The sequence below is a fragment of the Salminus brasiliensis genome, chromosome 8 (assembly GCF_030463535.1).
Source record: "Salminus brasiliensis chromosome 8, fSalBra1.hap2, whole genome shotgun sequence".
In the NCBI taxonomy this organism is placed as follows: domain Eukaryota; kingdom Metazoa; phylum Chordata; class Actinopteri; order Characiformes; family Bryconidae; genus Salminus; species Salminus brasiliensis.
The window spans coordinates 1,625,849-1,646,338 of NC_132885.1; the positions used below are offsets into that span (position 1 = coordinate 1,625,849).

Here is a 20,490-nt window from a genome sequence, read left to right on the forward strand (position 1 = left end):
AAGTTATAACAACATACTTCATTATTTAGTTAAAACTGACCAAAACCCTAGTCAAATACATATTTATTTCAGAAAAACAATCAAACATGGCAAGAAAACAAGAAACCATTATTTCAGCAACAGCGACCAAAATCATTATTCCAACAAAACTGATGAAAATCCCAATAATAAGTCATTATTTTACAAGCTGGGCTGAAATATTGGTAAAATAAATCATTTCAAACAAACAGGCCAAAATGACAGCAAAATAATTCATCTTTTTTCAGCCATAAATCATAAAATAAGGAGAAAATAAGTCAATTTATAACAACATACATCATTATTTAATAAAAACAGATCCAAACCACAGTAAAATAAACATTGCAAGAAAACAAGAAACCAGTATTTCCATTATTTCAGGAACAGGGACCAAAATCCCTAGAATTCCAACAGAACTGATGAAAATTCTGTCCTTATTTTAACAAGCTTTGCTGAAATAATAGGAAAATAAGTCATGTCAAGAAAACAGGCCAAAATCTCACAGCTCACAATTCCAGCAAATATCATGAAAATGAAGCCATTATTTCATCAAAAGGTTGAAAATGATGTGGAAATGAATCATTATTTTAGTCTGAAACCTCCGACTCGTTAGACTGGCTCATGTGAAAGCTGTGTTTCAGCACCGGCCCCCTCCGGAGAGCCCACCTCTGCTCCTCTCAGGTCCAGCGCTGACTGAAAGCGATTACAGACTAAACATCACTTACTGAAGTGCTGAGGCAAAGAGAGGGAGCTGCTTCCAGCTGGAGTCTGATAACACACACATGCTCCGTTAATGCACCCGGGACCGCTGCTCACACAGCACCTCAGTGGAGCTGACCTGGGATCAGATGCCTGCCCTGCCTGAGTGCTGAGAATGAGTCCGTTCACTCCCAGCAACAAGGGTTCTGCACCCTCAAGGGTTCTTCAAGGGTTCTTCACACACGTACAGGGGCAGTGGTGAGAGCACTGGGTTATTGATCACAGGGTTGTGGGTTCGATACCCAGCTACCCTGACCTGCCACTGTTGGGCCCTTGAGCAAGGCCTTACAGCCTCTCTGCTCAGGGGATGACCCCTGGCTTGCAGAGCTGGGATATGCATGTATACAATTTTATGCATCCTGCATAAATGGTTCTTGGTTCTTTTCCTGGTTAAAGGTTCTCTAAGGAACTTTTGAAATGTCTATTGGTGCAAAGCTTTTTTTTCAGACCCTTTTTTTGGAGTTTATGTTTATATAAACCCTAAAAATGGGTTTCTTTTCTGCATGAATGCAATGGTTATATTTATAAAAACATGGAATCTAGAACCAGAATGACTGAAAGAACCTCTTAAACGCTTCAGTAGAACAGCTTATACATCAAAGCCACAAACCCAGACCACCTTACACCTTCGCCATGTGCAGACTACCTGTGAATGCACAGTGAGGACAGGTGAGGCCCTACCTGAGTCTGAGATTTGCTTGTTTGTTTGTTCCTCTGTTGTTCTGGAGACTCGTTATCGCCCCAGTACAGAACAAAAGCCCGTATAGTGTACTTTACACCGCACGTTTACAGCTTTACACTAGATTTTGCACCATTAAAACAGGGGTTCTTCACTGTACTTTAATGTTATTTACTGAAATAAGTGGTTCTATGAAGAGCTGTGACAACAGCTGGCTATTTTCTGGCTCAGTTGGTCTCTCTGGTCTCTCTGTGCAGTGGTAAGCTCTTGTCTGTGCTTTTAAAGGCTACTGTTGCTGCTAGAAGAACCTTTTTAATACTATATAGAACCCTAAATGTTGACACTGAATCATTATGTTGTACATAAGCACTTAACATAAAACAGGGTTCCTCAAGGGTTCTTCACTGAAGGCTGAAGTGGTTATACACATATTATATATACATATACGGAACCATGACAACTCAAAGAACCTTTTGAAGACTTGATGAACCCTCTCGTTTACGGTTCTCTTAAAATGTATCTTTAAAAAAGCTATCGGTGCAAATCAGAGCAGTACTGTATAGAACCCGTTCTGCTTAAAGTGTATATTTTACATAGACCTTTAAAAAAGGCTCTTAAATAGTTCTGTAGGAAAGGCAATTAGAACCATGAAAACTCAAAGAACCATTTAAATGGTTCATTTCCTGGTTAAAAGGTTCTCCACATACAGTGAACCTTCCATATATGGTTCTCTAAAGAACATTTAATGGTTATTGTTGCAATTTAAGGTTTAAATGTACTTAACTAAAAAAAAAGGTTCTTTAAGGGTTCTTTACCGAAAACAAACGGCATATTCTCTACATACACAGAGCCATTAGGACTCCTTTTGGCTTCCCTCTGAATGCTTAAATGGAACAAGGAGAACCTCTTGTAAATGGTTCTCTAAAGAACCTTATTAAAGGCTATTGTTGCATTCAGTACTACAAAGCAGTCCTGAGTAGAACCCTTCTTGCTTGAGGTGCATATTTCACATAAACCCAGAAAAAGTAAAGGGTTCTTAATTGTTCTTTAGTAAAGGCAGTGGTTTTATAAAGAACCATAAAAACTTAGAACCTTGGTTCATTTCCTGATTAAATGGTTCTATGTACAATGAAAAACGTTTCTAAGTGGTTCTTTAAAGAACTTATTGGTGCAAGTCAGAGGCATTTTTTACAGTATATATGGAACCTTTTCTGGAGTTTACAGTTATATAAACCCTAAAAGAAGGTTCTTCAAGGGTTCTTTGCTGAATGCAATGGTTTTATTTATGAAAGACATAAGACATAACATATGGAACCATAATATCTTAAGGAACCTTGAACAGAAGAACCTTATATGTCAAATAACCTTTTTTGGTGCTATGTAGATGCATACATATATATAAATATATATCTAGAACATAAACCCTTTAAATACATTCTTTAAGAGATCTTCTTTGAAGGCCACAGTTCTATAAGATGACCTTTTTGGTACTATATAGAACCTTATTAAGTGCTAATGTTATATATATACCCTCAAAACCAGGGTTCTTTAGGTGTTTGTACACAGTAAATATGGAACCCTGAAAACTTAAGGGAACCTTGATGTGGTTAAATGGTTCTTCTCAAGAATCATTTTTATTATTTTTTTATTTATTTATGTTTTCAAATATTAAATATCTTTCAAAAGTGGTTCTAGATAATACCCTAAAGTTGTTCCTCTGTTCTAAAATCCAAATAACCCTTCGGTTCTCTGGAGAACCCAACTTGTTTTCTATTAAAAACATGTTACATATGAAGGTGTTCTTATTTTTAGAACAAGGCCGATTTCAGGAAATGCACCGAGGGTCTGCTCAGCCTGCCCTCATGACTCCACACACGACATGGGTGGGCGTGGCCTTGCGACCGTTGAAACTCCACCCACAGTCTATATAATGAGCTGTTTTCACCCCACCTCCACACAGGAGGATTACTCTCTCTCTCTCACTCTCTCACTCAGTCTCTCTCTCTCTCTCCCACTCACACACTCAGAGCTCTGGTCTTCAGCACCATGGCTTTCTATGATGTAAGTAGAGTTTTACTCAGATTTCTGGTTCAGCTGATCTGAGATCAGCCTCTTTCATTTCTGCTCAGCTTTGATTAGTCTGTCCTGCTGCAGTTTTTTGAGGGGGGGGGGGTCGGTTTGTGCTCATTCATGAACATCTGGATGAGTGAGAAATGAGAAAAGTCCTGTAAACTGAGCTTGAGCTGCAGTGTCTGGCTGGTGGAGATGTTTCAGGGGGGAGGTTTTCTGTAAAGTGTGCTTTTTGAGGAGCGTTGAGGAGCCTCCACGGATGGGAGGCATTTTTGTGGTCAGCCAACCTGTTTTGGTGCATTTTTGAAAGTCAGTTCTGGCGGGTTTATGCTTAAAGCCCTGTGCTCTAAAGACAATTGGATGGTTTTAGAAAACGTGTAGAAGCTTTTGTTGAGTGTTTATGGCTGTATTTGTGTATCTCCACCAATCTAAATGTATATATGGAGACATACAGATGTGCACCACAGCTGTTAGACAATAGAAGAAAATTTTATTTTTGTTGTTTTTATTCATTTAATAGAAAATTAAAGTCAAATTTGGTTCTAGAATGGGTTCTCCATCTCCTACAGCTTCGTAGGAGAAGCTTCGGTATCTGCACCCAAACCTCAACCTTCTCTGATATCAGTGTATTGGAGCTCTCTAACTCTTGCCTCTCTCTCTGTTTCTTGCAGCACATCATGTTAGACTACGACGGCAACGCCACTGAAGGCTCTGGAATGATGGACGATGTGGAGGGGCTGTGCGACATTGCCATCAGCCACAGCTTCCAGAAGATCTTCCTTCCCACCGTGTACGGGATTATCTTCCTCCTAGGCGTAGTGGGGAACGGCCTGGTGGTGCTGGTGATGGGCTTCCAGAAGAAGTCGACCAACATGACGGACCGGTACAGGCTACACCTCTCGGTGGCAGACCTGCTGTTCGTTCTCACCCTCCCCTTCTGGGCGGTGGATGCCGCCAGCACGTGGCGCTTCGGGGGTTTCCTCTGCGTGGCTGTCAACATGATTTACACGGTGAACCTCTACAGCAGCGTGCTGATCCTGGCCTTCATCAGCCTGGACCGCTACCTGGCCGTGGTGAGGGCCACCAACAGCCAGGCTACCCGGCGGCTGCTGGCAGAGAGGGTGATCTACGTAGGCGTGTGGCTTCCGGCGACTCTGCTGACCGTGCCGGACCTGGTGTTCGCCAAGGTCCAGAGCACGGGCCTGAGGGACATCTGCGAGAGGATCTACCCGCAGGAAGGCAACACGGTGTGGAAAGCCGCCTTCCGCTTCCAGCACATCGTGGTGGGCTTCGTCCTGCCCGGGCTGATCATCCTGATCTGCTACTGCGTGATCATCTCCAAGCTCTCCAAGGGCTCCAAGGGCCAGGCGCTGAAAAGGAAGGCGCTGAAGACCACCATCATCCTCATCCTGTGCTTCTTCGTCTGCTGGCTGCCGTACTGCGCCGGCATCCTGGTGGACACTCTGATGATGCTCAACGTGATCTCTCACAGCTGCTACCTGGAGCAAAGCCTGGAGAAGTGGATCTTCGTCACCGAGGCGCTGGCCTACTTCCACTGCTGCCTCAACCCCATCCTGTACGCCTTCCTGGGGGTGAAGTTCAGCAGGTCCGCCCGCAACACGCTCACCGGCAGCAGCAGGTCCAGTCACAAGATCCTGACCAAGAAGCGAGGCGTCATTTCCTCGGTGTCCACGGAGTCCGAGTCTTCGAGCGCCCTGTCCAGCTAACATATATTCCAACATACACTCTTTGCCAAAGACCAGGAGGACTAAGCTTTGAAAACTAAGGACTTTACTACACTGTATATAGTTCGTAAACACTTCGTAAGACCTTATTTAATCTTTTTAAGACCTTTTTTAAAACTCCCAACGTCCGCAGACTGAGCCTTTACCTGCAACCCGTGCCTTTTCAAGCCAGGCAGAGCTCCAGCCTACTCTAGACATTGCAACCGCATTGGCAGCCCGACTGCTCTGCTCGCCGTTTCCAAACCAGGACGCCTCAGGATGTAAATTATTTGTACATAAACACGTTTTGAGTTGTACATTGTGTGTATATGTGTGTGTGTGTGTAGGCACTTAACTTTTGCTGTTCACAGAGATAGGCTTTTTTATTTATTAGAAGAGAAGGAGAAACGGTAGCTCACACTGAATCTGTCTTGTATGTTTGCTGATTTTTTCCACTGTAATAAACATCTTCCTTAACTGATCTCTGAATTGGTGTCATCAACTCTTCACCTCACCTCACAAAGCTGCTGACCATGTAACTCCACAACCACCACCACCCCCCACCTCCTCCCCCCAATTGCCAATCAACACACACACACACAAGCTCAGCTCACACCAACTGCTGGGTGGGGGGAAGGTGACCTGTTGTGAAGGTTTCCAACACAAAAGCTCCACCTGATGTGACAGCTCGTGAGCAGAATGGCTGAGGAGAGGCTGTAATTTAAGAACATCTGTGCTGTTTAACATCCTCAGAGACAGGGAGATATGGGACACCGTAAACTTACAGACGGACAGAAGGCCCGGATCGGCCTCCCCGGGGGACGCCCGTCTGTCGTCTTGGGTTACGGACGTGCTCTAACTTCAAAGCTCAGATCTGCTCAGGTTTGATTAGGAGATGAAATTGGGCTGAAATGCAAGTACAGCAAATCTCAAAGTTTACTTTAGCGCTCTTTAGGGTTCTCTGAGATGGTTCTTAAAGAAAAGATTCACTAGGGGGCCCTGCGATTTCTTCAGACTTCTTCAGATTGGTGGAGAACCTTTTACAGATGGTTCTGTATCAGAACCAAAAGGGTTCCTCTATTGTTGCAGAGTGTACAGAGTCTTAAATGTCTTAAAAACCAAAGCATACAACCAAAGCATACAACAGCCACGGTGGGGTCTGGGAAACCACCAGGGGTCCCATGACGTATAAACAGGAGGTCCACATTGTTTTCATCTGACCCATTATAAACTATAAGCAATAAAAGAGCCGCAGATGGGTTCCTTAAGACAATTGTGGTTCTCTAAAGCCATGGTTATCAAAGTGGGACGACTGCCCTGTTTTAAACTAAAACCTAGTTTTATTTCATGTTCATTAAACTAATTAAGTCCAGCTAAAAGTTTTCACACTCACTTCACACATCATTTTTCACATTTTCTTTCACAAAACTTTGAAGCGAGTCAATTTGACCCACATTTTGACCCACACTGGTTCTCTAGATTGGTGGAAACCCTTCCGCAGATGCTTTGCCCTGCTTTAAACCTAAACCGGTCAGTCAGTAGACTGGTATGTCCTCTCAAAATGCTCTGTTCAAGGTTCTAGAAAACAAGGCCATGAAGCTAGTTCAGGTTCTAGATTACACTGACATCACAAAGGAGCTTTCCACATCTGCAAAAAAAGGTATTATCCCCTATATATAAACTAAAATATATGTTTTTGTGGTGTTTAGACCCTAAAACCTGCAGCAAACTTTGTAAAAACATCTGATTAATGATGCAAAAAAGAGCTCAGCCCCTGCATAGCTGAATCTACAACAACAACAGGGCTCTTCAAGGGTTCGATAGCAAAGGCAATAGCTCTGTATAGAGCCAAGACAACTCTCTTAATGGCTCTTTGTCTGGCTAACCCTGCTGTTATATTCAACTGGGAGTAACAGCGGTAACGTTCCCAGGTAAAACCGACCCATGTTTTACTATATTTAACAATCCAAAAGTAGTTATTTCTATACATGTTATATTTAGCTCAATTAATGTAAATATAAGCCATATTTAGTGTATTTAACATTGTCACACCTTATGGTTTATGGTTTATATATAATACTTCATAAATGACAAACACAAAAAGTTAAATTAAGTTAAATTAAAGTTTACATTTTATTATTTAGACCATTTTATTATTGACCAGAACAGTATGGGTGTAATGTCAACACTCATTGACATACATAATATAAACTCATTAAATCATTAAGTCGTTTTCTATTTATATTCTTTTTATTTTATTTTATGTCAATTACACTAATTAAGCTTTTAAACAGGTCAATTTGACCCACAATGCAACAGGAGGGTTCACTGGTTCTCCAGATGGTGGAAACCCTTGTGCAGATGATTCTACATGTATACACACTTTTTAAACTGGCTTTACGAAGCACCAAAAGGGGTTCCAGGATTATCTCCAGCCAAAGACCCTTTTGGGACATTTAAACAGGGGGTTCATGTGTTGTTTGGTTTGAGTAAAAGCCAACAGAAACATGATATTAGAGAAGCCCACCTTACTGAAACCATCATTCATAAAACCTCGGTCAGTCTGACTGAGTGAGACCAGTGACAGTAGAACAGAATGAGATCTGTCTCACCTCAGATATTCAACAAAAGCCTCATTAAATAAATATAATCATAATAATGGGCCCCTGGCTGCAGTTTGAGAACCCCTGCCTTTGAAGAACCTTTCAAATGGGTGCTCGAGTAAAGAACAAATGATGCAAGTGGGAAGAAGTTTGGAGGGTTGGTAGAACCTGGACATAATACAGAGGTTGTACAGCAGTTTATGGCTGTAGGCCAGATTATAGTTTCTAACTATTACAGTATGTGGAGGTTCTTCACACCTTATTCAGGTTCACGCATCTCATTTGCAAAACAATGGACCTGTAAAGAGTCCTCTATTTTAAGTGGTTGTTTTTTTTTGTTTGTTTTTTTTTTTTTGGGGGGGGGGGGGCGCAACAATGGTGCTTCTATGGTAAAGAGGCACAGTTGGTTGGTGGAGCTGTTCACTGATTTGAGAAGCAACACCAGCATCATATTAGAGAATAACCATGTTTAAACTCAGTATTTTGGTGTTTGTTTGATGTTGCCGCTTCATTCATATATTTATTCATTTTAGTTTTTAAGTCATAATTTAATTAAGTCATTAATGAATCTACAAACATCTTAGCCAACGATTATGAAACATCTGGGAAGTGCTAGAGGCTTCCACCCTAAATATTTGGGTCTACATTGTGAGCTTGTACACATACCCTCTAAAAAAAGGGTTCTTCATGGGTTCCTCAGTAAAGGTTACGGTCCTATATATAACCAAGACCATTTGGGTGCTTAAGTGCTTCTTTGCCTGGTTAATAACTTCTTCAGATTGGTGGAAACCTTTCACAGATGGGTTGATATGTCACCAAAAGGGTTTGACTATTGGTACAAGTTGGACGAACCCTTTTGTTTGGAGTACAGACACATTTTACTTCGATGTCAACGCAAAACCTAAAACACACAGCTGATAATAGTAAGGCTCTGGGGACCCCCAGGGGCATGTTAGGTTCATCTGACTCCATGCTACACTTTAGCAGACGCCAAAGTTGGCTGTAGTCAACAATCTATCTATCTATCTATCTGTCTGTCTGTCTGTCTGTCTATCTATCTATCTGTCTGTCTGTCTGTCTGTCTGTCTGTCTATCTGTCTGTCTGTCTGTCTATCTATCTATCTATCTATCAGTCTATCTGTCTCTCTCTCTCTCTCTCTATATATATATACATATATTGATATCTAACAATATATCTATCTATCTACATATATATATATATATATATATATATATATATATATATATATATATATATATTAATATCGATCTGTCTGTCTATCTGTTTATCTGTTAATCTGTCTGTCTGTCGGTCTGATCTGTCTGTCGGTCTGATTGATGGAATGAGTGAGGAGCTCAGAGGAGAACACAAAGGAGGAGTGTGTTGATCGTTTGGTGATCTGTCATTTGTAAGGCAGGGTGTAAAGAAGTGTGAAGCACCACCATCAGCTGCAGAGGTTGTGGATTATCTCCTGACCCCTGTCCGGAGTGTGAGCTGTGTGTTTTTCAGTTGGAAATGTGCTGGAACGGTCCAGCCGTTGTTCTGAAAGCTTCTCTAAAAGTCTGTTTCACACTCTGCTGATCTCAGCTGTGTTCGTCTCTTCAGTCTCTTAACCACTGGTGTGGAAAACAACGTCACCAAGCGGGGTTTCCGATCGGGGTGTGTGGGAATAACCCACAGCTCCACTACATCACCATCACCTCTCAAGCAGGACAGCAGTGAACATCTGCTGAAGACAAAGAAAACATACAGGAAATGCAGGCAAAAGTTTGGGCACCCCAGTCAGTAAATATTAGACTCTGAGGTAGCTCAGATTAGGCCTCACAGCTTTATTAGCTTGGTAGGTCTGTGGCTCGTGCACGGTCACCGTTAGTCAAGACCAAGTGATGCAAATCTCACAGCTTAATAAAAACTCCTCAAATGTCAGCCCAACAATCAGCAGCCATGGGCTCCTCCAAGCAGCTGCAGAGCACTCTGAACACCAACATAACTGATGCCCACAAAGCAGGAGAAGACCACACACACATGGTCACTTCATGCATCTTGAGTATCAGGATTATATCTGGATCAGGCCGAGCCACTTAAAGACACAAGTGTAAACACAGCCAGGACTCATTTACACCAGATACTAATCCCATCTCTCAAACCTCTTCAGGAGGAGCTCTGAGACGCATCTGAGCCACGTTACAGCAGTGTAAACACCTCCGTCTCGCCAAGAGACATTCCACAATCAAAACCCCTCCCAGTACAACCAAAACTCCTCCCAGTAGAACCAAGACTTCTCCCAGTAGAACCAAAACTCCTCCCAGTAGAACAAAGACTTCTCCCAGTAGAACCAAAACTCCTCCCAGTAGAACCAAAACTCCTCCCAGTAGAACCAAGACTTCTCCCAGTACAACCAAAACTCCTCCCAGTAGAACAAAGACTTCTCCCAGTACAACCAAAACTCCTCCCAGTAGAACCAAGACTTCTCCCAGTACAACCAAAACTCCTCCCAGTAGAACAAAGACTTCTCCCAGTACAACCAAAACTCCTCCCAGTAGAACCAAGACTTCTCCCAGTACAACCAAAACTCCTCCCAGTAGAACCAAGACTTCTCCCAGTAGAATTAAAACTCCCCCAGTAGAACCAAGACTTCTCCCAGTACAACCAAAACTCCTCCCAGTAGAACCAAGACTTCTCCCAGTACAACCAAAACTCCTCCCAGTAGAACCAAGACTTCTCCCAGTACAACCAAAACTCCTCCCAGTAGAACCAAGACTTCTCCCAGTACAACCAAAACTCCTCCCAGTAGAACCAAGACTTCTCCCAGTAGAACCAAGACTTCTCCCAGTAGAATTAAAACTCCCCCAGTAGAACAAAGACTTCTCCCAGTACAACCAAAACTCCTCCCAGTAGAACAAAGACTTCTCCCAGTAGAATTGAACCCCCCCCATAGAACCAATACTTCTCCCAGTACAACAAAAACTCCCCCCTAGTAGAACCAAGACTCCCCCTAGCAGAACTAAGACTCTCCCCAGTAGAACCAAGACTCCCCCTAGTAGAACCAAGACCCCCCAGTAGAACCAAGACTCCATCCTAGTAGAACCAAGACTCCCCCTAGTAGAACTAAGACTCTCCCCAGTAGAACCAAGACTCCCCCTAGTAGAACCAAGACCCCCCAGTAGAACCAAGACTCCATCCTAGCAGAACCAAGACTCCCCCCTAGTAGAACTAAGACTCTCCCCAGTAGAACCAAGACTCCCCCCTAGTAGAACCAAGACTCTCCCCAGTAGAACCAAGACTCCCCCCTAGTAGAACCAAGACTTCTCCAGATACAACCAAAACTGCCCCCAATAGAACCAAAACTTCCCCAGAAGAACCAAAACTCATCCTGGTAGAACCAAAACTTCTCCCAGTACAAACAACCTAAACACCAATAATAATTGCAGCATAATTACCAAATTTGCATATTCCATCCCACACAGCGATCGGATTTCAGTCTGACGAACTGGAGACACATTGGACTACCGAGTGTCAACACATGGCTAAAATCAAAGTGGTTTTAGATGGTTGCCAAGGAGTTCCTCTAGCATCTGTTTCCTTATACTCTTATTTTTAAAATGTGGTTGCAAGAGTGATGCTAGGAAGTTGCTAGTTCTGCTAAGTGGTTGCTATGGTGTTGCTACATGATTGCTCTAGCATCCTGCATTGCTACCTCTCAAGTATGCCAGTTTGCTTACCTTTTCATTGATCAGCTATGGTTGCTATGGTGTTTCAGATGTTTGCTAGAGTAATGCTAGGGAGTGTTTTGGGGGTGTTTTTTGCAAAGTGGCTGTTAGGTGGTTGCTCTAGCATCCATGTATCAACTGTTTCTGTGCAGATGCTATAGTGTTCCAGGTGGTTGCTAGGGTGATGCAAGGAAGTCCTTAGTGTTGCTAAGTATTTTTTTTCAGGTGATTGCTCTAGCATCCCAGATTGCCTACCCTTTCATTCATCTAGTGTGGTTGCTAGGGTGTTAATGAGTAGTTGCTAGGGTGTTCCTGATGCTTTCTATGAGGTTGAACATTACATTGATGATCGTTAACTTTTAGATCTGCAGTGTGTGATCACTGGCTGTTTGTATTGACCACTGTTTAGGGACCTGGGTCAGTGCTGGTGAAATGCTGTGAAGTAATGAAGCCTATCGCACATTAACAGAAGGAAACAGCCCGTCACTGAGCTCCATTCAGCTATTGTCTTTATTCGTCTCCACCTTCAACCCCCAACCTGTGAGTGGAGCCTCTCCTCTGCAGCTCAGGGGGAGGTTAAGGTAGAGCACATTAACCCAAAACTGCAGTCTTGCTCCACTCCTGCTCTGTTCAGCGGGGAAATTAGAGAGGGAGGAAGGAAACGCTGAGATCAGTGGACTGGGAGAAGTCCTCAAGGTCCAGGAAAGCCTCCTAACCCTGCAGCTGCTGCTGCCGCCGCTGGACCATAAACGGTGGCCTGGTCACTCTGGTCACTCTGAGCTAATGTACACCGGTGTGCTCTCTGACATTACTGCATTATTAATCAGCTCGTTATCTCCGCTGATGAGCAGTCACAGATGAAGGACTCAGAGTTGAGCAGGTTGCTGAGGAACCGTAGTCTAATCACTAATTACAAATTACACCACTGAGAATGATACTACTGAATTACTTTCAGATTACTCTGATTACTCTTTGCAATGTTTCTGATCTAACTGGCCCAGCTGGTTTTAAACTGGGTTAACTGGTTTCCTAATCCGTCACCGGACAATCAGACAATGCCTACTTTCAGTATTTAAGTATTGTACTCTAATTACAAGTATTTGGCTTCTGTAATCAGATTATAGAGTCTGAATTACAGGCAGTCGGATATGGAGTCCAATGTCGTACCAAAATGTTAATAAATTAATAAGAGCTGTCATTTTTCCCTTTCACTCATCAACTGTGGTTGCTATGGTGTTCCAGATGGTTGCTAGTGTGATGATAGGTGGTTGTTAGGTAGTTGCTATGATGTTGCTACATGATGTCCATAGCATCCTAGAGTGATTACTCTTTCACTCATCAACTGTGGTTGCTATGGTGTTCCAGATGGTTGCTAGTGTGATGATAGGTGGTTGTTAGGTAGTTGCTATGATGTTGCTACATGGTGTCCATATCATCCTAGAGTGATTACTCTTTCTTTTATCAACTGCGGTTGCTAGGGTGATATTATGTTGTTGACATGATGTTCCAGATGGTTGCCAGTGTGATGCTAAGTGGTTATTAGGTAGTTGCTATGATGTTGCTACATGGTGTCCATAGCATCCTAGAGTGATTACTCTTTCATTCATCAACTGTGGTTGCTAGGGTGATATTATGTTGTTGACATGATGTTCCAGATGGTTGCTAGTGTGATGCTAAGTGGTTGTTAGGTAGTAGGTATGATGTTGCTATGTGGCTTTTCTAGCATCTAAGGTTGCTTAGCTAGGTTGGTACTATGTTGTTGATATGATGTTCCAGACGGTTGGTAGGTTGATGCTAGGAAGTTGTTAAGTAGTCGTTAAGTGGTTGCTAAGATGGTGTCATGCAGTTACTATGTAGTTTTAAGTTGTCTTCTTCCCCTTTCATTCATTGTCATTGCTCTGGTGTTCCAGATGTTTGCTAGTGTGATGCTAAGTGGTTGTTAGGTAGTAGCTATGATGTTGCTATGTGGTTTCTCTAGCATCATCAGTTGCTTACTCTTGTTTTTATCAATTGCGGTTGCTAGGGTGATACCATGTTGTACCATGGTTGGTCGGATGATGCTAAGTAGTTTAGGTAGATTGTTGCTAGGATGTTGATATGTGGTTTCTCTGGCATCCTACATTGCTTAGCATTTAATTTATCAATGGTGGTTGCTAGGGTGTTACTGTCTAGTTACTATGCTGTTTCAGATTGTTACTAGAGTGTTGCTAGAAAGTTGCTGGTGTTTTAGATGTGGAAACAAAATGGTTAGTGCTTGATCTAATATCCCAGGTGGTTGCTAATGTGTCCCATGTGGTTTCTAGGGTTGCTATGGTATCCTAAACTGAAATCTTGAACCTTGAAACTGAATTCAATGTAAAAAAACTGATGATAATAGTTAATGTTACACTGATTCAGCCTCTCTCCAGTCTGCTGAGAAACTGCCCTCAAACCAGCTGTCCACATACTGGACGAAGACCAGGCATGTAAGAGTCAAGCTAAAGGACGCTCATGGGACTGTCTCAACGTAATCAAACCTAAAACACATTATTTAATCCAATTCTGAATCCACTAGCCGTCCCCAGTGCCCCCCGGCGCGGACGGTCCTGAGGAGAAAAGCTCTCTGAGGTCAGAACTATTAGGAGCGGAGTGGACGTTTTCTCAGGGGAGACGTTTTCGGCCCATTACTGCCCCAATAGACCATCCTGTTCTATAGATTACAGATAAGAAAGTCATTAGTGTTAAACAAAGCGTTCCACATGCGGACAGTGCCCAAGACTGTTCACATTAACAAGTTCCAGCTCTTACAGAGCTTTATCAGAGCAAAGATCACAGCAAAGACTGGACTAAACTGACCAATGCCCATGGTATTAAAGGGCTCACATCCTTTATGACATTTGTGGAACCAAAGAAATTCTTCTACATGGCCAGAGCCCAAATTCCCCAAATAAAACAGGCTGTTTCTGCTGCTGTGCTTTTAAGACTGATATATGCAAATGAGCTCAGCTTGTATTGGCTGTCTTGTATTGTGCTTCGTTCAGGAAACAGCTAAAACACTCCTTATAGTTTCAGTGTGAATGGGCAGGGCTATATATATATATATGTTTTTTGGTGATTTTGGATTGGTTTACGTAGAAATAATAGAGATCGTCTATAGAAACACACTTCTGCACATTTTAATGCACAACTGCTGGGTATTTATTACATTTTCTTCTTAAGAAAAATAAAACATGCGTACAAAAAAGGAAAAAAAAGAATGACAATTCAGTAAATAAACAACAACTGTGTCTAAATGTGCAGAAAAAAAACATGTAAGTTTCTGTAGACCATCAATAACATGTGTCAGTTAAACAGAGGGTGATGTATTTATAACTATATATATTTATATGTTATAGATTCTTTTATTTAGATTAAACTACACATGTTTCGCTAGACACGCCTGTTTGAATGTCACGTGTTACACTGTTTACACGTATATTAATTATATAATTAAAAAAGATATTTTGTATGTTTATTTTTATATGTTTTTGTAAAACAAAGGCCTTAAATAAACTTAATAAATAATACAACTTTATAAACTTAATAAATCATAAAATGTAAATAAATAAATAAATACATACAAGAGTAGTCCGCAGTTTAACATCAGTCAGTTTACACATCAATGTAAAATAAAAAAGTAAACAAATAAAAGCTACAAACAAACAGCATAAAACAAACTATAATCTAAAAATAATAATAATAATAAATAAATAAATAAATAAATAAATAAAATTTTAAAATAGAAAGAAGCCCAAAACGTGACCGGACCGGCGGAACCTTCTGTTAGTTGACCGTTTCCACCCGGTCCGTCCTTTTTCCGCATGTTCCCGGCGCTGTTAGCTGTTAGCCTTTAGCTGCAGCGCGATTCCGAGCACATTAGAACAGTTATCTAGAACCAAACAGAACCGACGTGGAGCAGAACCGACCAGCCATGACTAAAGAACAGGTCTCCGGGTGAGTTACGAGCTTTTACCGGTTAAAGCGATCAGTTTGAGCCGGCTTTCAGAGAGAGTGTCACTGCATTGCATCAGCGTCAGCTGGACACACACACACACACACACACACACACACACACACACACACACTTCACAGACTTTACACGAGTTTTATACACACTGTGCGTCCAAAAGTATTCGGACAGCCCTTATAACGAGTGGGTTCGTGGGCTTTAGGGTGCTCCCCATGCTGACGCACGTGTGTTTTGCAAGCTGAGCGCGTGCTCGAGGGAAGGGGTGCACTGCACTGCACTGGGCTGGGCTGGACTGGACTGGGCTGGGTTTTGGGGGGTTCTCTGGACTGATGGAGCTCCATCCAGTACCTGACCTTACTGATGCTGCAGGAGCAAGCTGGTGATGGACAGTGGATCTCCCAGCTGGAGCAATCCCTAATACATCAAAGCACATCAGGACTAGGCTCGAGACCCATCAGGCCAAAGCACACCCTTCCAGAAGTCCTGGTCCTGGTCTAGGTGTTCCCTAGCAACCTCAAAGGGTCTGGTCTAAGACAGTAGGCCTCCTGTAGGAGGCTTCTTTACTCGTCCCATGGCTCTGCTGATGGTCTGATCTGGCCATGCTGGTCAGCTGGACGATGGAACAGTGTCTGATCTCTAACTGTTCTGAGATCTGTGTAAACCCCTTCCATCTACAGACGCCTCTGCATCTCCACCCTTCTTTCTGAAGGCCTCAGAGAGCTCTCTGGATCTGGCCATGATGGTGATCAGCAAGAGCAGACCAGACTAAGCGTCTGAGGCCGGCTCCTCCAGAGTCCTCGCACCATGGCAGGCTAGCAGTACGTACTTGGAGATCGTCGGTGCTCGTCTCGGAGCAGAGGACGGTGTGGGTCGGGTTTCAACAGCTGCAGTTCAGAGAGAGCTGGGCGAGTGCTGGAGTAGTCGGGTGCTGGTTTACTGTTCAGCTGCCAGGACTCTAATACTGAATGGACCATTCATACCAGAACACTTCCAGTACCAACAGCTCGGTGGAAGCGTATCGGCTACACGAACGTATCCAGTAGAGCTGGACGATATGGCGATATTTCATCGCATTGTGATATATAACACTGATCAGCTGCAGGTTTCATTACGAACAGTGTGATTAGATGAAGAGCTGGAGATGTTGAGGATAAATCACTGTATTCAGTACAGGAGAGGATCTGAACAGCAGTTCAGATAGTCTGTGATGATCACATGTATCGTGATAAATATCGTGTATCGTCTTTAAAAATCGTGATGCAGTATGTTTACTATATCGCCCAGCCCTACTAACCAGACCCATTTAATCACCATAGAAGAGCTCTGCCAGTATAACAGGAAGATCTCCGTAAGGTCCCTGAGGAGCCAGACTCACTTTATTCAAAGGAAAACTCAGATTCAGGTTCTCAGCTGCTTTAATGCAATATTCAATAATAATAATAATTATATAATGTATTCAATAAAATCAGCTTAACATGGCAGCCTTCGCTTGCATGAAAATCTCGTCCAGTTAAAGCAGGGTGTTCGAAATGTATTGATGGTGTTGATGGTTAATAAGACCAGATGAACCCATTTCTGCTGCCCTGCCTGGGTGTCTGTTCTATCCGTGGCAAAACTAACACCAGCGTTAGTGAAAGCTACTTCAGAGGGAAGGAAAATCAACATGACCAACATGAGCTATGATCTACGATACACACAGTACCTCTGAAATGGCTTAACTCCAAATGAACTTCGGTCAGTGATCGCTCACTCTGTGGTTTCTATGGGTTTTACTCAGGGCTGGGCGATATTTTTGTGATTTTTCTATCACGATATTTAAAGATATTTATATAAATACATTAATTGTATGTATATATGTATCTTATATATTATATTCAATTCTAAATTATATTTCAATATTTTGTCATTATAATAATAATTATATTCAATATTTCTGTAGTTAAATATTCATGTAGACAGCATGCAAATGATTAAAACTGCTCTCCAAATACTCTCCCATACGGAGTACCGTGATGTTTACTAAAAATATTCTGCACTCCGTTTAATCACATTGAACATATCTGACTGATGAACTCTTTATAATGAATTGTGCAGTTAATCAGCGTCTTTAAGCACTGATGATATCCTAGATATCCTCATAAAAGCATATTGTGTATTGTTTATTGATGACGCAGCGTCTCACAATACGGTAACATATTGTCCTATTGTCCAAGTCAGCAGTGACTGACCATGGTTTTCTGCAACCAGTGTGATTCCAAGATCATCATGCATTTTAGTTCTGCAGCACCTCAGTTTTCCACCTAATGCCAGATATTACCACCATTCAAAGCCTCTTATAAACCAAAGATCTGTTCATTAATTCATTAACCCCACCTTAATTAACAAGGGTAGCGTCAGAGTGAACTCCTTCATATTGAGGTATTTATTATCATATTATCATTACGCTGAATGCTGGACCACGGTGCAGGGTGCATCACCGAGTCCGCCTCAAATACAGTCATAGCATGCAAAAGTTTGGGCACCCTGGTCCAAACGTCTCTTCGTGTGACTCGTTCGGTGAGTAGAAGATATGCTGATCAGTTAATGGTGGGACAGGCTTCAGATTTTCAGTTTTAGAGTGTGGGGGCAAAAGTTTGGGCACCTCGTTAAGATTATATGAATCTATATTAAGGTCTGTATTCTCATTGAACTCAGCTGTTCCTTTAATTCGAGGTATTTAAACCATTTCCGTTTTTTGATGTGAGGTTCTGAATAATCCGAATGCCGGACCGGTTGGTCATCGACTTGCACGCCGCGGGCCATTCATGCCGGGCTTTCACTTGTTCCTATGTCCTCTGGCCAGAAGCTGGAATTAGTCTGGTGGGACGCTCCATCCGTGCATTCAGATGAAGCTCCGCTGGCTGAACTTCTACTGCTGGGTCGCCTGGTTTCCTCTGCCCGTATTGTGTGCTAATGAATGAGAGGAGAGGGAAGCGCTCCCCGTCCAGCAGTGGTGAATGTGCCAATCCTGGGATTCGGGTAATGGGTTTGGGAAACATCCAGTCCCTTTTTTTTTTTTTTTTTTTTGGGGGGGGGGGTGTGGGTGGGGTATGGGGGACCATGGGCAGCACTGGCAGCTCTGGAATTGTCATAAAGGTCCGTTAAGTGTGTTCAGAAAAGGCTTTAAAGGCTCTAACGCTCGTCTCTGCTCAGTGGTAGTTTGTGTGAAGGATGAGAACACCACTCAGGTCCAGTGCCCCCCCCCCCGCCCACCCACCCACTGCAGAGGGAGACCACCTGTTCTGACGGTTTCAAATTAAACAGAGCCGTTCTCCCTGACCCTGTCATTTCCTCCCGAACCTGCCATCGGCCAGCAGCCGGCGTCAGGACGGGCCCTGTGGTTAATAAAGCCCGCTGTAATGGGCTGGCTGTGAACAGCTGCGGGACAGCCACACTGCAGAGAGTGTGTTAATCCACGAGGACACGGAAATTGAAGCCATTGTGTTTCACTCAACCTTTAACCTGCGATCACAATCTACCAACCCGCCCTCGGGCGTTCTGACGAGGTCTCGGTGCCAGCGGGTTGGACTGTTAAAGGCTTTGATCTGAAACTGAGTAACCCAGCTCGCTGAATTAGGATCTATCACAGACACGATCAGGCCTGTAATTGCTCTGGTTAATGGAAAACCTCCCGACCTGCTTGAGTGTGCACATTCCTCTCACTGCGGGACGCCTGCTCTCTAATCTGAGCGAAATCAGTCGATGATCCGGTTGTAGATGAAAGCTGTGAAACATCTAGACTAAGCTTGGACCGTGAGGTTCCTCTAGTGTACATCCTGTAACACTGCTGTTCTTCCATGTCCCACCAAAGCGGCTCCCTCTACCCCTGAAGACCTCCGAAGACCTCTGAAGGTGAAGGTATCTCTGGTATCTGCTACCAAGATGTTCCAGCAGAACCTGGATGTTAGTCCTGAAAGTTGTGAGGTAGAACCACCATGGACTGGACTTGTTGTTCCAGCACCTCCCACAAGCCCATCTTATCCATTCCAGTTCCGTTGCTCATTGCAGGCAGCAGTGGACGGGGGTTAGCATGGGCAACCAGACTGGCCTGCAGCTGTGCAGCTCCTCACACAACAGGGGGCGCTGCACTGTGTGTTGTGACATGTTCCTCCTCCCATAGCCATCATAGAACGCTTGTGGCCCTCGTGTACATTGAAGAAGCTCGGCTTTCGGACTTTCCCTGGCACCGATTGGTGGGCTGTCCCTCCTCAGACCACTATTGTATTCTGACTCCCCTGCAGTAAATACAAATCGAGCTTTGAGCGCCCCCTAATGGACAGCTGAGAGATTTCAAAGCAGCATCTGAAGGTGTAGCAGCATGTGGGCGGAGGTGGTAGAGTAACACTACAGGATTTTACACTAATATGACTCTATGGGTTCTGCAGTGTTACACAGCAGTTCTGGAGAGAGGTTCTCCTCCTGCAGCTCCACCACCAAACCTCCATAGTGCAGTTCAGGTGCCTGTTTACCACCCTGTTATTCTACCTCAGAATAAACACATTGGCCGTCCTGTAATGGAAGGGTGTGGGATAATCGAGCCTGTGCTAGGAGCACTAGTGCAATGTGTGGTTAGCTAGCTGCCTAGGTAATCAGTTGAACTGGGTTAGCGATTAGCCTAGCACATGCAGTAGCGCTTCCTCAGCTTGGCCTAGCGTTCTCCTGGAGTAGCCATTACAGCTTCAACTTTCAATGGAAGTCAATGTAAAAGGGTTATTTATTTATTTATTCATTAAAAAATATATTTGAAAAAAATTAAATGTGTAACTTTGCTCCCGTCCAGAAAACCAAATATTCACTTATGAGCTCTTAGAAATATTTGAATGTGAATCAGCAGAAATACTTTATTGATCCCAGGAGGGAAACTGCAGTTGTTACAGGTGCAGTCGTTTCTGTAAGAAT

At 43.2% G+C, this 20,490-nt stretch overlaps 2 protein-coding genes across 2 annotated transcripts in view; both read left to right on the forward strand.

Annotated features, from left to right (window-relative positions):
- The first annotated feature begins 3,424 nt into the window (after window positions 1–3,424).
- Window positions 3,425–5,731, forward strand: cxcr4b (chemokine (C-X-C motif), receptor 4b). Its single transcript, XM_072684970.1, has 2 exons — window positions 3,425–3,517; window positions 4,198–5,731. The coding sequence occupies exons 1-2, from the start codon at window positions 3,503–3,505 to the stop codon at window positions 5,251–5,253; spliced, it is 1,071 nt and encodes a 356-aa protein (XP_072541071.1). The 5' UTR covers window positions 3,425–3,502; the 3' UTR covers window positions 5,254–5,731.
- Window positions 5,732–15,389: 9,658 nt separating this feature from the next.
- The window catches only part of dars1 (aspartyl-tRNA synthetase 1), a 51,795-nt gene continuing 46,694 nt past the window's right edge, over window positions 15,390–20,490 (forward strand). Inside the window, exon 1 of the mRNA XM_072685354.1 lies at window positions 15,390–15,536. Within this exon, the coding sequence (XP_072541455.1) occupies window positions 15,514–15,536 (23 nt within the window). The 5' untranslated portion in view covers window positions 15,390–15,513. The remainder of the gene's footprint in view (window positions 15,537–20,490) is intronic.